General features: G+C 51.0%; 1 protein-coding gene across 5 annotated transcripts in view; it reads right to left on the reverse strand.

Moving 5' to 3' along the window:
• The window catches only part of FAM193A (family with sequence similarity 193 member A), a 148,275-nt gene that overhangs the window by 72,140 nt on the left and 60,417 nt on the right, over nt 1–15,718 (reverse strand). For all 5 annotated transcript variants that reach the window (XM_043447685.1, XM_043447683.1, XM_043447681.1 and 2 more), the window contains one exon: nt 13,462–13,707. In XM_043447685.1, coding sequence (XP_043303620.1) covers nt 13,462–13,689 — 228 coding nt within the window. In that variant the 5' untranslated portion in view covers nt 13,690–13,707. Of the gene's footprint in view, nt 1–13,461; nt 13,708–15,718 lie in introns of those variants that run through there.

The raw sequence follows: 15,718 nt of genomic DNA on the forward strand, positions 1-15,718 counted from the left end.
GAAAACCACTAGACCATTCAGGTATGATCTAAATCAAATCCCTTATGATTATACAGTGAAAATGACAAATAGATTCAAGGGATTAGATCTGATTGAGTGCCTGAAGAACTACAGACGGAGGTTTGTAACACTGTGCAGGAGGCAGTGATCAAAACCATCCCCAAGAAAAAGAAATGCAAACAGGCAAAATGGTCGTCTGAGGAGGACTTGCAAACAGCTGAGAAAAGAAGAGAAACAAAAGGCAAAGGAGAAAAGGAAAGATATATTCACCTGAATGCAGAGTTCCAAAGTATAGCAAGGAGAGATAAGAAAGTCTTTCTAAGTGAACAATGCAAAGAAACAGAGGAAAATAAAAGAAAGGAAAAACCAGAGATCCCTTCAAGAAAATCAGAGATACTAGGGCAACATTTCATGCAGAAATGGGCACAATAAAGGACAGAAACAGTATGGACCTAACAAGCAGAAGAGATTAAGAAGAGGTGGCAAGAATACACAGAAGAACTGTACAAAAAAATCTTAATGACCCAGATAACCATGATGGTGTGATCACTCACCCAGAGCCAGACACCCTGGAATGCGAAATCAAGCACGCCTTAGGAAGCATCACTATGAACAAAACTAGTGGAGGTGATGGAATTCCAGTTGAGCTATTTCAAATCCTAAAAGATGATGCTGTGAAACTGCTGCACTCAATATGCTAGCAATTTTGGAAAATTTGGAAAACCTAGCAGTGGCCCACAGGACTGGAAAACTCACATGGCCCAAAGAAGGGCAATGCCAAAGACCATTCAGACTACCACACGACAGCACTCATTTCACATGCTGGCAAGGTCATGCTCAAAATCCTCTAAGCTAGGCTTAGAGGACCAAAAACTTCCAGATGTACAAGCTGGATTCATAGAAAAAGCAAGAGAATTCCAGAAAAACATCTACTTCTGCTTCATTGACTACACTATAACTTATGACTGTGTGGATCACAAAAAACTGGAAAATTCTTAAAGAGGTGGGAACACCAGACCACCTTACCTTACCTGCCTCTTGAGAAACCTGTATGCAGGTCAAGAAGCAACAGTTAGAACCGGACATGGAACAACAGACTGGTTCCTAATTGGGAAAGGAGTAGTCAAGGCTGTATATTGTCACCCTGCTTATTTTTAACTTATGTGCAGAGTACATCATGCGAAATGCCAGGCTGGATGAAGCACAAGCCGGAATCAAGATTGCTGGTAGAAACATCAATAACCTCAGATAATGCAGATGACACCACCCTTATGGCTGAAAGTTTAGAGGAACTGAATAACCTCTTGATGTAGGTTAAAGAGAAGAGTGTTTAAGCTGGCTTAAAACAACATTCAGAAAACTAAGATGATGGCATCCAGTCCCATCACTTCATGGCAAACAGATGGGGAAAAAATGAAATACTGACAGACTTTATTTTCTTGAACTCTAAAATCACTGTAAAAAAAAAATAAATAAAAAAAAATAAAATCACTGTAGACAGTGACTGCAGCCATGAAATTAATTAAAAGACACTTGCCCTTGGAAGAAAAGCTAAGACGAGTCTATACAGCGCATTAAAATACAGAGACATTACTTTCCTGAGAAAGGTCCATAGAGTCAAAGCTATGGTTTTTCCAATAGTCAAGTATGGAAGTCAGAGTTGAACCATAAAGAAGGCTGAGTGCCGAAGAATTGATGCTTTTGAACTGTGATGTTGGAGAAGACTCTTGAGAGTCCCCTGGACTGCAAGGAGATCCAACCAGTCCATCCTAAAGGAGATCAACCTTGAATATTCACTGGAAGGACAGATGCTGAAGCTGAAGCTCCAATACTTTGGCCACCTGATGCGAAGAGCCGACTCACTGGAAAAGGTCCTGACGCTGGCAAAGATTGGAGGCGGGAAGAGAAGGGGACAACAGAGGATGAGATGGTCAGATGATGTCACTGACTCAATGGACATGAGTTTGGGCAAGCTCTGGCAGATGGTGAAGGACAAGGCAGCCTGGCCTGTTGCAGTCCATGCGTTCACAAGGAGTCGAACACTCAGCAACTGAACAGCAACAACACAGTGTGACGAAAATGAAAACACTAAAACATCTAAGAATCTCAAATGTAACACTGAACCAGCGACACGTACCGTGTGACACCTGTCAATAAAGCTCAAAGCTCCGGAAGAGCAGGACAGCGCTGCAGACGGACAGCGGTGAGGCTGTGTAACTGAGGAAGAGGAGCAGGAGGGGGGTGGGTGGGGACGAAGGGCAAAGCCTGACTGGGGAAATATTGCTGCAGCAGAAATCAACCCAAAGAGATCAGCGGTCACCGGAGGGGACAAGGATTCATTCCGCCATTAAGAAATAGCTCTTCAGGACTTCCCTGGTGGTCCTGTAGCTAAGACTCTGCGCTCCCAAGGCTGAGAGCCTGGGTTCGATCCCTGATCAGGGAACTAGATCCCACAGGCTGCAACTGAAAGATCCAGCATGCTGCAACTAAGACTCAGCTCAGCCAAAAAAAGAAATAAGCATTTTTAAAAAGTAAATAGCTTCTCAAATGCACATCAAAGTCACAATGAGATTAACACCTCTCACCTGTCAGAAGGTCTTGTCATCAAAAAGACCACAAATAACAACTACTGGTGAGGATGTGGAGAAAAGAGAACACTTGTACACTGCTGGTGGGAAGGCACACTGGTGCAGTCTCTGTGTTACACAATGAGGAGCTTCCTCAAAAAACGAGTAACAGAGCTAACACACAATCTGGCAACTCCACTCCAGGGTAGATATTTGAAGAAAATGAAAACACTAATTTGAAAAGACACATGCACGCCAGTGTTCATAGCAGCACTGTTTACAGTAGCCAGGACACGGAAGCAACCTAAACGTCCATCAACGGATGAGCGGACAAAGATGCAGTGTGTACATACACGTGCGCACAGTGGAACACTGCTCGGCCATTAGGAAAAGAGAACTCTTCCACTGACAGCAACATGGACGGGCTTGAAGGGTGTTATGTTAAGTGAAATAAGTCAGAGAAAGACAACTACTACATGATGTGACTTATATATGTGGAATCTAAAAATGAAACAAACTCGTGAGTATAACAAAACAGAGAAACAGACCCACAGACAGAGAGAGTAAACTAGTGGTTAATCAATAGGCAAAGGAAGGCGGGAGGGGCAGGGGAGAGGAGGGGGATTAAAAGATACGAACTGCTATGTGTAAATTAGATAAGCAACAAATTATAAGGATATACTGTACAGGACAGGGGAACATAGCCAATATTTTATACTGACTGTTGTTCAGTCACTACGCTGTATCTGACTCTTTGGGACCCCATGGACTGCAGCACACCAGCCTCTTCTGTCCTCCACTATCTCCCCGAGTTTGCTCAAACTCATGTCTATTGAGTCACGGAAGCTATCTAACCATTTCATCCTCTACCACCCCCTTCTTCTCTTGCCTTCAGTCTTTCCCAGCATCAGAATCTTTTCCAACGAGTTAGCTCTTTGTATCAGGTGGCCAAAGTATTGGAGCTTCAGCCTCTGCATCAGTCCTTCCATTGAGTATTCAGGACTGATCTCCTTTAGGATGGACTGGTTTGATCTCCGTGCAGTCCAAGAAACTCTCCAGAGTATTCTCCAGCACCACACTTCAAAAGCATCAATTCTTTGGCGCTCAGCCTTACTGACTACAAACGGAGCATAACCTTTAAAAATTGTGAATCACTGCTACTCACCTGAAACGTACTGTGTATCAACTTTATCTCAATAAAAAGTATGAAATCGCTTCTCAAGAGACCAAATGAGACGCACTTCTGTGCTGACTGCACAAGACCCCTCGTGAGACACAGCACGGGGCAGCTGAGACGATGAGGCTGTGGGAGGGGGAGGGAGGGAGGGAGAGCTCGCGTGTGCCTGAGCAGTGAACAAAAGGCCCTGAGGAGAGAGGCCGCCACATCAACGAGCAAGACCGGGGTTTAATCAACAGCCTGTGTCCACCCAGCAGAGCCCTAACATCTAGAGAGCAAAACTGGAAATACTTTTAAGAAAAAAGGACACGCACACACGGTAGAAGATGCTAACTGACCTAAGCACACAGAAAATTAATGAAGAACACAACTAACATGGGGTGATCGAATGGGGGTAGAGTCCTCTACCTAAATGCTGAGAAAACATTCTCAAGCACACATGGAGCATTTAGAAAAACCTAACCACACATGAGACTGAGGCGATGGGTCATAATGAAGAGTTCTGACAAAACGTGATCCACTGGAGGAGGAAGTGGCAAATCATCCGAGCATACTTGCCATGAGAACCTCATGAACTGTATAAAAGGATAAAAAGATACGTGACACCAAAAGGTGAGTCCCCAGGTCAGAAGGTGTCCAATATGCTACTGGGGAGAGCGGAGGAGGACTACTAATAGCCCCAGAAAGAATAAGCTGGGCCAAAGCGGAAAGGACGCTCAGCTGTGGATGTGTCTGGTGATGAAAGTAAAATCCGATGCTGCAGACAGTATTGCACAGGAACCTGGAATGTTAGGTCCGTGAATCAAGGTCAATTGGACATGGTCCAGCAGGAGATGGTAGAAGAAACATCAACATCTTAGGAATCTAAAATGGATGGGAATGGGCAAATTTAACTCAGATGACCATTATATCTACTATTGTGGCAAGAATCCCATAGAAGAAATGGCATAGTCCTCAAAGTCAACAAGTGTCCAAAATGCAGTACTTGGGTGCAACCTCAAAAATGACAGAATGATCTCAGTTATTTTCAAGGCAAGCTATTTAACATCACAGTAATTCAAGTCTATGCACCTACCTTTTCATACTGTGACTGACTCATTGCAAAAGACTCTGATGCTGGGAGGATTGAAGGCGGGAGGAGAAGGGGGAGGATGAGATGGCTGGATGGCGCCACCGACTCGGACATGACTGTCACCAAGCTCTGGGAGTTGGTGATGGACAGGGAAGCCTGGTGTGCTGCAGTTCATGGGGTTGCAGGGAGTCAGACATGACTGAGCAACTGAACTGATGCCCCAACCACTCATGCTGAAGAAGCTGAAGTTGAACAGTTCTGTGAAGACCTAGAAGACCTCCTAGAACAAACACCAAAAAAAAGATATGTTCTATTCATCCCTGGGGATTGGAATGCAAAAGTTAGGAAGTCAAGAGACACCTGGAGTAACTGGCAAATCTGGCCTTGGAGAACAAAATGAAGCAGGGCAAAGGCTAACTGAATTCTGCCAAGAGAACGCACTGGTCACAGCAAATGCCTTTTTTCAACAACACAAGAGACAACTTTACACGTGGACATCACCAAATGGTCAGTACTGAAATCAAACTGATTACATTCTTTGTAGCCAAAGATAGAGAAGCTGTATACAGTCAGCAAAAACAAGACCTGGAGCTGACTGTGGCTCAGATCACCAGCTTCTCATAGCAAAATTCAGGCTAAAACTAAACAGAGCAGGGAAAACCACTAGGCCAGCCAGGTATGACTTAAATCAAATCCCCAATGAATATGCCTATGAATATGCAGGGAAGGTAATGAATAGATTCAAGGGATTAGATCTAGTTAACAGTGTTCCTGAAGAACTATGGATGGAGGTCCATGATACTGTACAGGAAGGCAAACAAACAGAACCATCCCAAAGAGAAGGGAAAGCCAGAAGGCAAGGCGGGAATCTGAGGAGGGTTTACAAACAGCTGAGAAAGGAGAGAAGAGAAAAAAGCAAGGGAGAAAGGGGAAGGTACATCCAATTGAACGCAGAGTCCCAAAGAACAGCACAAAGAGACAAGAAGGCCTTCAATGAACACTGCATAAAACTGAAAGAAAATAACAGAAGCAGAAAGACCAGAGATTTCTTCAGGAAAAATGGAAATATCAAGGGAACATTTGGCCAAGGATGGGCACAATAAAGGACAGAAATGGCAGAGATCTAGCAGATGCTGAAGAGATCAGTAAGAGATGGAAACAATACACAGAACTGCTAATGAACCGGATTACTATGGTTGTGTAGTCAAGCAGCCAGAGCCAGACATTCTGGACAGCAAAGTCAAGGGGGCCTTAGGAAGCACTGCTGGTAACAAAGCTAGTGGAGGTGATGGAATTCCAGTAGAGTTAATCAAAACCTGAAAAGGAGGATGCCATCAAGGTGCTGCATTCAATATGTAAGCAAATCTGGAAGACCCAGCAGTGGCCACAGGACTGGAAAAGGTCAATCCTCATCCCAACTCCCAAGAAGGGTAGTACTAAAGAACGTTCTAACCATCAGACAGTCGCACTCACCTCCCAGGCTAGTATGGTCAGGCTTAAAATCTTGCATGCTAGGCTTCAGCATTATGCAAACCAATAACTTCCGTATGTTCAAGCTGGGTTTAGAAAACGAAAAGGAACCAGAGATCAAATTGCCAACATTCCCTGCATCATAGAGAAAGCAAAGGAATTCCAGAAAACAATCTACCTCTGTTTCATTGACTATGCTAAAGCCTTTGACTGTGTGGATCATAACAATCTGTGGAAAGCTCTTAAAGAGATAGGAGTACCAGACCATCTTACCTGTCTCCTGAGAAACTTGTATGCGGGTCAGGAAGCAGCAGTTAGAAGCCTGTATGGAACAACTGATTGGTTCAAGACTGAAAAAGCAGCACAACAGGGCTGTCTGCCGTCACCCTGTTTGTTTAACCTGTACGCTGAGCACATCATGAGAAACGCCCGGGTGGATGAGTTACAAGCTGGAATCAAGATAGGCGGGAGAAACACCAACAACCTCAGAGACGTGGAAGATACCACTCTAATGGAGAAAGTGAAGAGCAACTAAAGAGCCTCTTGATGAGGGTGAAAGAGGAGAGTGAAAAGATCCAGCTTAAAACTAAATATTAAAGAAACTATGATCATGGCATCCGGCCCCATTGTTTCATGTCAAATAGAAGGGGAAACTGTGGAAGCAGTGACAGATTTCCTCTTCTTGGGCTCTAAAATCACTGAGGATGGTGACTGCAGCTATGAAATCAGAGGATGACTGCTTCCTGGCAGGAGCGCTATGACAAACCTAGTGTGTTGAAAAGCAGAAACATTACTCTGCTGACAAAGGTCGGTCTAGTCAAGGTTACGGTCTTCCCAGTGGTCATGTACAGTTGTGAGAGCTGGACCGTGAAGAAGGCAGAAAGCCAAAGAATTGATGTCTTTGAACTATGGTGCTGGAGAAGACTCCTGAAAGTTCCCTGGACAGCAAGGAGATCAAACCAATCAATCTTAAGGGAAATCAACCCTGAATCCTCATTGGAAGGACTGATGCTGAAGCTCCAGTATTTTGGTCATCTGATGGGAACAGCCAACTCACTGGAAAAGCCCCTAATACTGGGAAAGACTGAGGGCAGAAAGAGAAGAGGGTATCAGAGGATGAGATGGAAAACAGGGTACGAGAGGGTAAGAAGGCTGGATGGCATCACCAATGCAATGAACATGAACTAGCACAAACTTCGGGAGATGGTGAGGGACGGCGAGGCCTGGCGCGCTGCGGCCTCTGGTGGCAGAGTCGGATGGTGAGGGACGGTGAGGCCTGGCGTGCTGCGGCCTTTGGGGGCAGAGTCGGACGTGGATGGGCGACCGCACCACCACCGCATGTTAGCGTATCTGACTGATGAGGAGTCACCGTCAGACAGGCCACGCTGTCTAACAGCAACAGCATTAAATTAGAAGTCAGTATGATTGCAAGTAACCCAAGACTTAGGTTTGGATATTTACAAATACTTCTAAAAACAATTCACTGTTGAAAACAGAAATAACCACGACTGGATAACACTTAAAACTGAGCCGATACTACCAGCAATTCAAAACACGGAGCGGTAACCAGGTTTCCCGCACACGTGGCGGCAGAGCCGTAAACACGGATGGGGAAGAACCCCACGCAGAAAGGCAGGAGAGCAGCCGCCGATAAAGGAGACGCCAGCTCTGCGGTCGCCTGGGCCGGGCCGCTGGTGTGCAGGCCGGGCCGCCCGTGCGCGGGTGGTGCCCCCACCCTCCTGTGCGGGCACGGGCAGGCGGAGCAGGCATGTGTCCCCCCGTCTCCGGGTGAGATGAGCGCAGGAGGGCCGCTCCCCTAAAGCAGCTGGTACCCAGCTCCAGCTCCCCAGCCCTCGGAAGAGGCCTGGAAGATGGGGAGCCCCCACACTGTCACGCGCCCCACCCTGCCATGGCATCGGTGCCCTGCTCCCGAGGACGAGGAACCAGGCCCACGACTGACGCGTGTCTGCCTGTAGCTCAGGGCCTGGTGCGTCTGCCGTCACCGCCTCCCAGCGCCCTGGACAGAGCAGGGCGCCCGGGCAGGGAGGGCGGGGTGTGCCCGCAGGGGGGCTGGGGGCAGGGAGAGCGGGGTGTGCCCGCAGGGGGACTGGGGGCAGGGAGAGCGGGGTGTGCCCGCAGCGGGGCTGGGGGGGCAGGGGACGCTGGGGGCAGGGAGAGCTGGGTGTGCCCGCAGGGGGGCTGGGGGCAGGGAGAGCGGGGTGTGCCCGCAGGGGGACTGGGGGCAGGGAGAGCGGGGTGTGCCCGCAGGGGGGCTGTGAGGCGCAGGGCACGCTGGGGGGCAGGGCAGGGCCGTGAGCGTCTGCCACCTGCGCCACAGCGTCCGACAGACACCCCCACCCCACACACAACAGCAGTCATGAAGGGAACAGAGTAGAAACAGAGGTGTTTAAACATTTTTCCAGTTCCTCTTTGGAGACACGATTGACAGACTGCTAGCGAGACAGGCTAAAAAAAACAGAAAAAGCACAAATATGAGGAATAAAAAGCTGAGCTACAGGTATGGTCGCTACTAAACACAGACCCCCGCACACAAGCTGACAGCTTCTAATAATACACTTTACCACAGCTAACTTGAGAAGGGGCTCCCCTGGTGGTTCAGACGGCAAAGAATCCGCCTGCGATGCAGGAGACCCGGGTTCCATCCCTGCGTGGGGAAGATCCCCCGGAGAAGGAAACGGTAACCCACTCCACTGTTCTGGCCTGGAGAATCCCATGGACAGAGGAGCTTGGTGGGCTGCAGTGCATGGGGTCGCAGAGAGTCAGACGTGACTGAGCGAATAAACACACACACGACTTGAAAAGAAATGGAAAATGTCTTATCTGTTCAAGAAACTGAAGCAAAAGTTCAAAACGCACCCCCAGCCCTGCACCACCATGGAGAACGCAGGAGGCCATGACCCGGGGACTTGGGGGCGGAGAGGTCAGATGGGGACGGCCGGGCGGGGCTGGGGCCGGAGGAGGAGAGGACGAGAACCATCGGCTGCCTGGGCCCGGGGGTGCACCCGGGAGGTGGCCTCCTAAGCTGCAGGGAGACCGTGGAGTGTCAGGGGCGCCTGGGCAGTCCCAGGCACAGCGGGGCAGCCAGGGCAGCACTGGAGGCTGGGCCCCTCCCGTTAGGCAGGACCCAGCGGGGCAGCAGCCCCTGGAGACAGACACGCTCAGACCCGTGACTGGAGAGCCGGGATCCAGGCGGACGTCTGAAACCGAAGCTTCTCAGCGTCTGCGCAGGACACGCTCTTGCCCTAGCCTCTGAGCGAGGCCTGCGAGGCGGGCAAGCCGGCACGACCTCTGGAGACAGAGCGCATTCAGCGCCGGATCCACAGGCCTCGCTCAGCGCGTCCCTGACCACGGGGACACAGGCATGGCCCCCACGCCCATGGCCTGGGCCCGCCCCACAGCACCAGGCCCAGGGGCGCCGGCCGAGGGGGCGGCACAGAGGGTCAGAGGGGACGGCTCCACTTGCAGCAAGTGCCCGGGGCCGAGGGCGGCCGGCCCTTCTCCCCTTCTCCCCACGCGAGCGCAGGCCTTCCCCGCTGGAGCTGGGCACTCTCCCCCAGGGCCACGCGGACGCAGGCAGGGCAGGCTCACCAGGCAAGTGCATCTGGCCCCAGACACAGGGTGGGGGAAGGAGAAGGTGCCACAGAGGAGGCCCCCGGGTGTGGGGAGGTCCCCCGGCCCGGCCCACACCAGCACAGGGGGCAGCCGTCAGAGACACGGGTCTGAGCCAGCTCCGGGGCCCACCTCGCCGACCACCTCTGCAGGCGTGGCCTGGCACTGCCCCCACGAGGGAAAGACCAACACCACCACTGCACACACGACCCATCACCGCCACCACACACATCACCACTGCACACACACACCCCACTGACACTGCACACACATCACCACTGCACACACACACCCCACTGACACTGCACACACACACCCCACTGACAATGCACACACTCACACCACCAATACTACACACACCACCAACCCCACACCTACCACCACCACTACACACATCACCACTATATACACGCACACCACCACCACATACACCCACACAGATACCACACACACCCACAGCTCTACACATACACCGATACTATACACACATCACCAACACTACACACACCACAGACATTGCACACACCACCACCAACAGTAAACAAACTCTCCTGAGAAGACCAGGAACAGCAACACACCTCAACTCACTTTACGAGGCCCCGAAAGACATACAAGACAAGACGCCTTCAACGAGCCTCCATGAGGTGACTCCCTTCACAGGCAGATGCCAAGTTCTCAACCAGACATGAGCAAACCAGGCCAGTGATGCGTACAAAGGCTGTCTGCGGAAAGACCTGCACAAGGACGCCCACAACAGCTAGACTTAGAACAGTCCAAGTCTGGAAATGACAGAAACACACGTCAACGATAAACAGATCCACAAACGACAGCACGTCTCCACAGTTCACGCAGTGAAAACAAGGAACACAGTGGTGGCGCACAGCTCTTAGAGCATCACGCCGTGTGAGGGAAGCGCACGCGACACTCTGGAAAGCGCAAATCCATGTGGGTAAAAACCACGTCAGCAGTTATCAGGGGCTGGGGGGGGGAGGGTCACCACCAAGGTGAACAAGGGAACATCTGGGGGCTCTGTGTCTTAACTGTGGTGACAGTGTTTACACAACTGCATAAATCTGTCAAAACTCAGTGAACTATATACACTTCAAATGGGTGAATTTTACTAGATGTAAATTACATCTCATTGAGAAAAAAAAAGTTCAGTGGTTTTAAGCAGCTTGAACAAAGAAGCCAACCATACAAAAGCAACAGAAGGTTTAAATCTACAAACATTGGTTAACATTACACCTCTGTGGTCCCTGGGACCACTTTTTTAATGAGGAGAGAAGCCTCATTTGTGGATGCATCGTCCAGGCAAAATCAGAGTCAGGAAACGAGACTCTCCTCCTGGAAAGACTGATTATGGGCCCTGACAGGCATTTCCACTTGCCTCCAAACCAGGAAGGACATAGCAACCATTCTCCCAAGGCAGTCAGGCCACTGCAGAGGAGCTGGACTGGAAACAGGAGCCAAAGATGGTAAAGTTTAGGAAGCAAAGAGAATGCATGAGCAGGGGGAAGACTCAAGAATGACTACTGGAAGTAACAAAGAACAAACAAGTATCAGTAACGCCAAATAGTCTTGCATTAAAAAACTGAAGACAAACCTAGAGAGCATATTAAAAAGAAGAGACATTACTTTGCTGACAAAGGTCCATATAGTCAAAGCTATGGTTTTTCCAGTGGTCACGTATGGATATGAGAGTTGGACCATAAAGAAGGCTGAGCGCTGAAGAATTGACGCTTTTGAACTGTGGTGTTGGAGAAGTTGAACTTGTCCCTTGGACTACAAGGAGATCCAACCAGTCCATCCTAAAGGAAATCAGTCCTGAATTTTCATTGTAAGGACTGATGCTGAAGCTGAAACTCCAACACTCTGGCCACCTGATGCAAAGGGCTGACTTGTTAGAAAAGACCCTGGTATTGGGAAAGACTGAGGGCACGAAGAGACGAGATGACAGAGGATGAGATGGTTGGATGGCATCACCGACTCAATGGACATGAGTCTGTGCAAGCTCGGGGAGGTGGTGATGGACAGGGAAGCCTGGTGTGCTATAGTCCATGGGGGTCGCAAAGAGTCGGACACGACTGAGTGACTGAACAACAACAAAAAACTGAAAAAAGACCAAACACCTTAAGTGGACGGGAAAGGAAACAAAAGTAAAATAAAATGATAAAAGCACGAAGATCTGCAGGTGAAAAAATGTAAGATCAACTGGCCATCTTTTTAATCTCTTATTCTGTATCATTTCTTCATTCATTCATTTATTCATTAATTCAAATATTCTGGGTACCTAAAATATGCCAGAGTTGGTGATGGACAGAAAGGCCTGGCGTGCTGCAGTCCCCGGGACACGATTGAGCAGCGGCAGTGACTGACTGAGCACTGCTGTTGGAAAACACACAAAAGGAGCTGCCCTCCCTCTTGGAGAGTATATTCCAGTGAAGGAGAAAGACAAGGTGAGTCAGCAAAACACACAGTATGTTAGAAAGAAGCACTAAGGAGAAGAACAGAACAGGAAAGAGGGCTGTGCGGGAAGCACACTAGTGAGAAGCCAGTCTCTGTTTTGATAAACGACGGGATTCTGAGCTGCAGCTGTTACAGCACTATTGCAGAAGCCAGCACGTGAGCTGGGTGCTGCCTCCCGGGAAACCCTAAAACAGAAGTCTCGGCTCGGCGGGGGGCAGTGAGGAGGCTTCTGCCGAGTGGCACAGGCCTGAGGCGGGCTCAAGTGGACAGCAGCCTCGGGTCAGCAAGCAGACAGTGCCGCATGCAGAGAGGCGGGAGCACAGAGACCACAGCTCAGAAAAGACCCAGCAGGCAGAAATCAAAGCCACGGACGAGCCCAAGCATGTGGGGCCTTACATGGCTGCAAGGCAACTCCCTCCAGAACCCAAAGACCAGGTCTGAAAGCCCTTTCGGGACTCCATGGTGGTCCAGGGTCTGAGGCTCTGCCTGCCAGTGCAGGGGACACAGGTTCAATCCCTGGTCTGGGAAGATCCCACACGCCGTGGGGCAACTAAGCCCAAGCTCCACAGCTACCGAGCCCGCGCTCCATGAGAGCAGCACCGCAGGGGGGGCCCACGGCCCACAGCCCAGAGTCCCCTGCGCTCCACACTGGAGGGGGCCCGAGGGCCGCCAGCGAGACCCAGCACAGCCACAAACCGGTTAAAGAAGAGAAACTAAAGCCCTTTCAGAACCACGGCCCACGAAGACGCTGTCTGGGCTAAAGATGCTGACGTTCTCAAGAAGGCTTCACTGAGCTGAGGCATGAAAAGAGAGGGGGCAGAGTGGGGCGGGGAGCCTGACATGAGAACTGCACCCGGGAAGAGACGTTCAGGCAAGTTACCAGCACGTGGAATCGTCTAGAACTGAGCGCACACAAAGCCATCTAGTTTTTCAACAAACTGTATCGCCAAAGAAATCCTGCGACCAGACATAAAACGCTGAAACCCGCCCTGTGGGCCGCCAAGCTCGCTGACGGGGCTGACCTGCTGACCGAGGGGGTCAGAGCCGGGCTGACGGGGCAGCGCCCCGCGGGCACTCACCGCCGGCTGCTCGAGGCCACCATGGCGCTCGTCCTTCTCCACGGTGCGCCGGCAGTCGGGGCACACCCAGAGCGGCAGGTGCAGCACGCTGTTGCCCTTGGGCGCCATGGACAGGGCCAGCTTGCTTGCGGTCTTCACTCCACTCTCTAAGAACGAAGAGTCTTTCCGCTCGCTTCTGCACAGAAGGCAGTAATCCCCAGCGGGGTAGGGTGGTGTTCTATGATTCATGCCAAAGTTAAAAGGAGTCTGGAACAGAAAAAAGAAAAAAAAGTTTTTTCAAAACATGAGCCACAAAGCCAGGATCATTCAAACTTAACAGTTCTAAAACTTTAATGCACATGTATGTTCACACTGAGAAACATCAAAGGGGATTTGTTAAATAAAACTGTGCTGAGCATTCTAGAAACACATACCTCAAATAAAAGAGCAATACCATAAAGAACATCTAAGGAGGAGGCAGAAATCTGTCTTCACCCCTTCACCTAGACTTCTGTATTCCCCCCACTTGCTAGGAAGCATCAACCTCAATTCAGACTGAGAAAGCACCAGGACATTTTCTCTTTTCTTTTAGCCATCAACAAAGTTCAGGGAACTCCCTGGAGCTCTAGAGGTTAGGACTCCTTGCTTTCTCTGTCGAGGGCTTGGGTTGAGGACTTAAGATCCCACTAGCTGCTCAGTGCAGCCAAAAACAGCAACAAAGGTCAAGGCCACGATTCTAGAGATGTCTGCACTCGGGGCTCAAGGCTGCGGCAGCAATGTGACTTGAGTTCACCTACAGAGCCAAGCCACCTCTGAGGCGGGCTGTGCAAGTTCAAGTCAAGACACACACCCAGGAGCCTGAGAGCAGCCTCACACCCGAGACCAGCCTCCCTCCAAGCGCGTCAGCAGTTATGGATTCAACTCCAGCCTCACTGTCTACATCCACTTTTGAAACAGGTCCTAAACTGAAGGGTGAGGGTAAGCAGGAGGAAGAGGAAAGATCATGACTCCAGATCCTCTCTAATATCAACCTCGCCATCAGAAAAATAAAATTAGCCTTAGAAACCCACAAACTGGCGCCCAGGTTTAAAACGGGCCTAAAGTCACCAGGTGAGCAAGTAGCAGCCAAGATTTTAATCCAAATCAACATGAGCCCTGAGGCATTGTGTGCACCTTAGCGGAACCACCCTGCAAATCCTAGAGAGCAGTTCGAGGGGCACAGCTGGCCACAGTCGAGCAGGGAGGCCAGTCACAGCCTTCCCGACGCAGCCGCACGGGCCACGGCCCCTGAGCAGAGTGCGTGGGGGGTGGCGGCCTCGGGACCACAGCCCCCACGCGGAGAGCCCCCGCTGTGCGCCCGGTGGGCGGGCAGGCAGGCCAGCACTGGGCTGGGGCCACTCTGGCCCAGCGTGGCCCGAACGCTCCCGGCTCCGCCTGGCCCGCAGCCCGGCTCTGCACTCGGCCCCGGCGTGTCCCCTGCCGCGGGCTGGCCCGACACACGCACTGCCGTGACTGCCGCCACCACGGCCAGAGCGCTCCTGAAGGGCCTCAGGTGCTGTCAGCAAGGCCTGGAGGGACCAGGTATCAAGGGGGCGGACAGGATGAAGGAAAACATGAGTGATTACAGGGATGAGACAGCACCGCTGAGACACAGAAGCGCACACCTCTCTTCTTCCCCGCCTATGAGAACCAGCAATCAAACCTGCTGACGCCCATCATGCCCACAGGTGAGCCCTGGGTTTCACCACCCAGCTCAGCAGCCGCCTGCGTGTCTGAGTGGGCTCACCTGAACGGCTGCACATGGCCGCCCCCGGGAGCAGCTGCCCTTCTCTGTCCCAACAGGTCCCAAGCCCATCGCTGGCGGAACAGCCCCAGGTCTCAGGCCTCTGCAGGCTGCCTTTCTACCCAGAGCAGGAGATGCTGGGCCCAAGGTGACAAAGGTCCCCAGAAGAATCAGAATGTTAAGAGGCAGAAGTGACTTGAGAGAACCCAGCTCAGGGTCCATCCCCGCAGGGCTTCCTGGGAGCCCACTGTGTGCAGGACACTGGCCCAGGCATGGAGACGCACGGTGAGTAAACCCAGCTCCCCGCCGGGGGGAGTGCAGTGCTCGTCAAACACGAGGACAAGGTCAAACATCTGTGCTCTCAAGTCACAGAACGTCAGACAGCGGTGGCTGAGCAGAGAAAGCAAGACAAGGTGTCAGGCGTTGAGGATGATGCCCTTCGTCACTGCAGCTGTCGAGGGCCTCCCTGAGGAGACGCCTCAAGTGGCGGGCTGG

Source organism: Cervus canadensis, chromosome 26 (genome assembly GCF_019320065.1).
Source record: "Cervus canadensis isolate Bull #8, Minnesota chromosome 26, ASM1932006v1, whole genome shotgun sequence".
Lineage (NCBI taxonomy): Eukaryota > Metazoa > Chordata > Mammalia > Artiodactyla > Cervidae > Cervus > Cervus canadensis.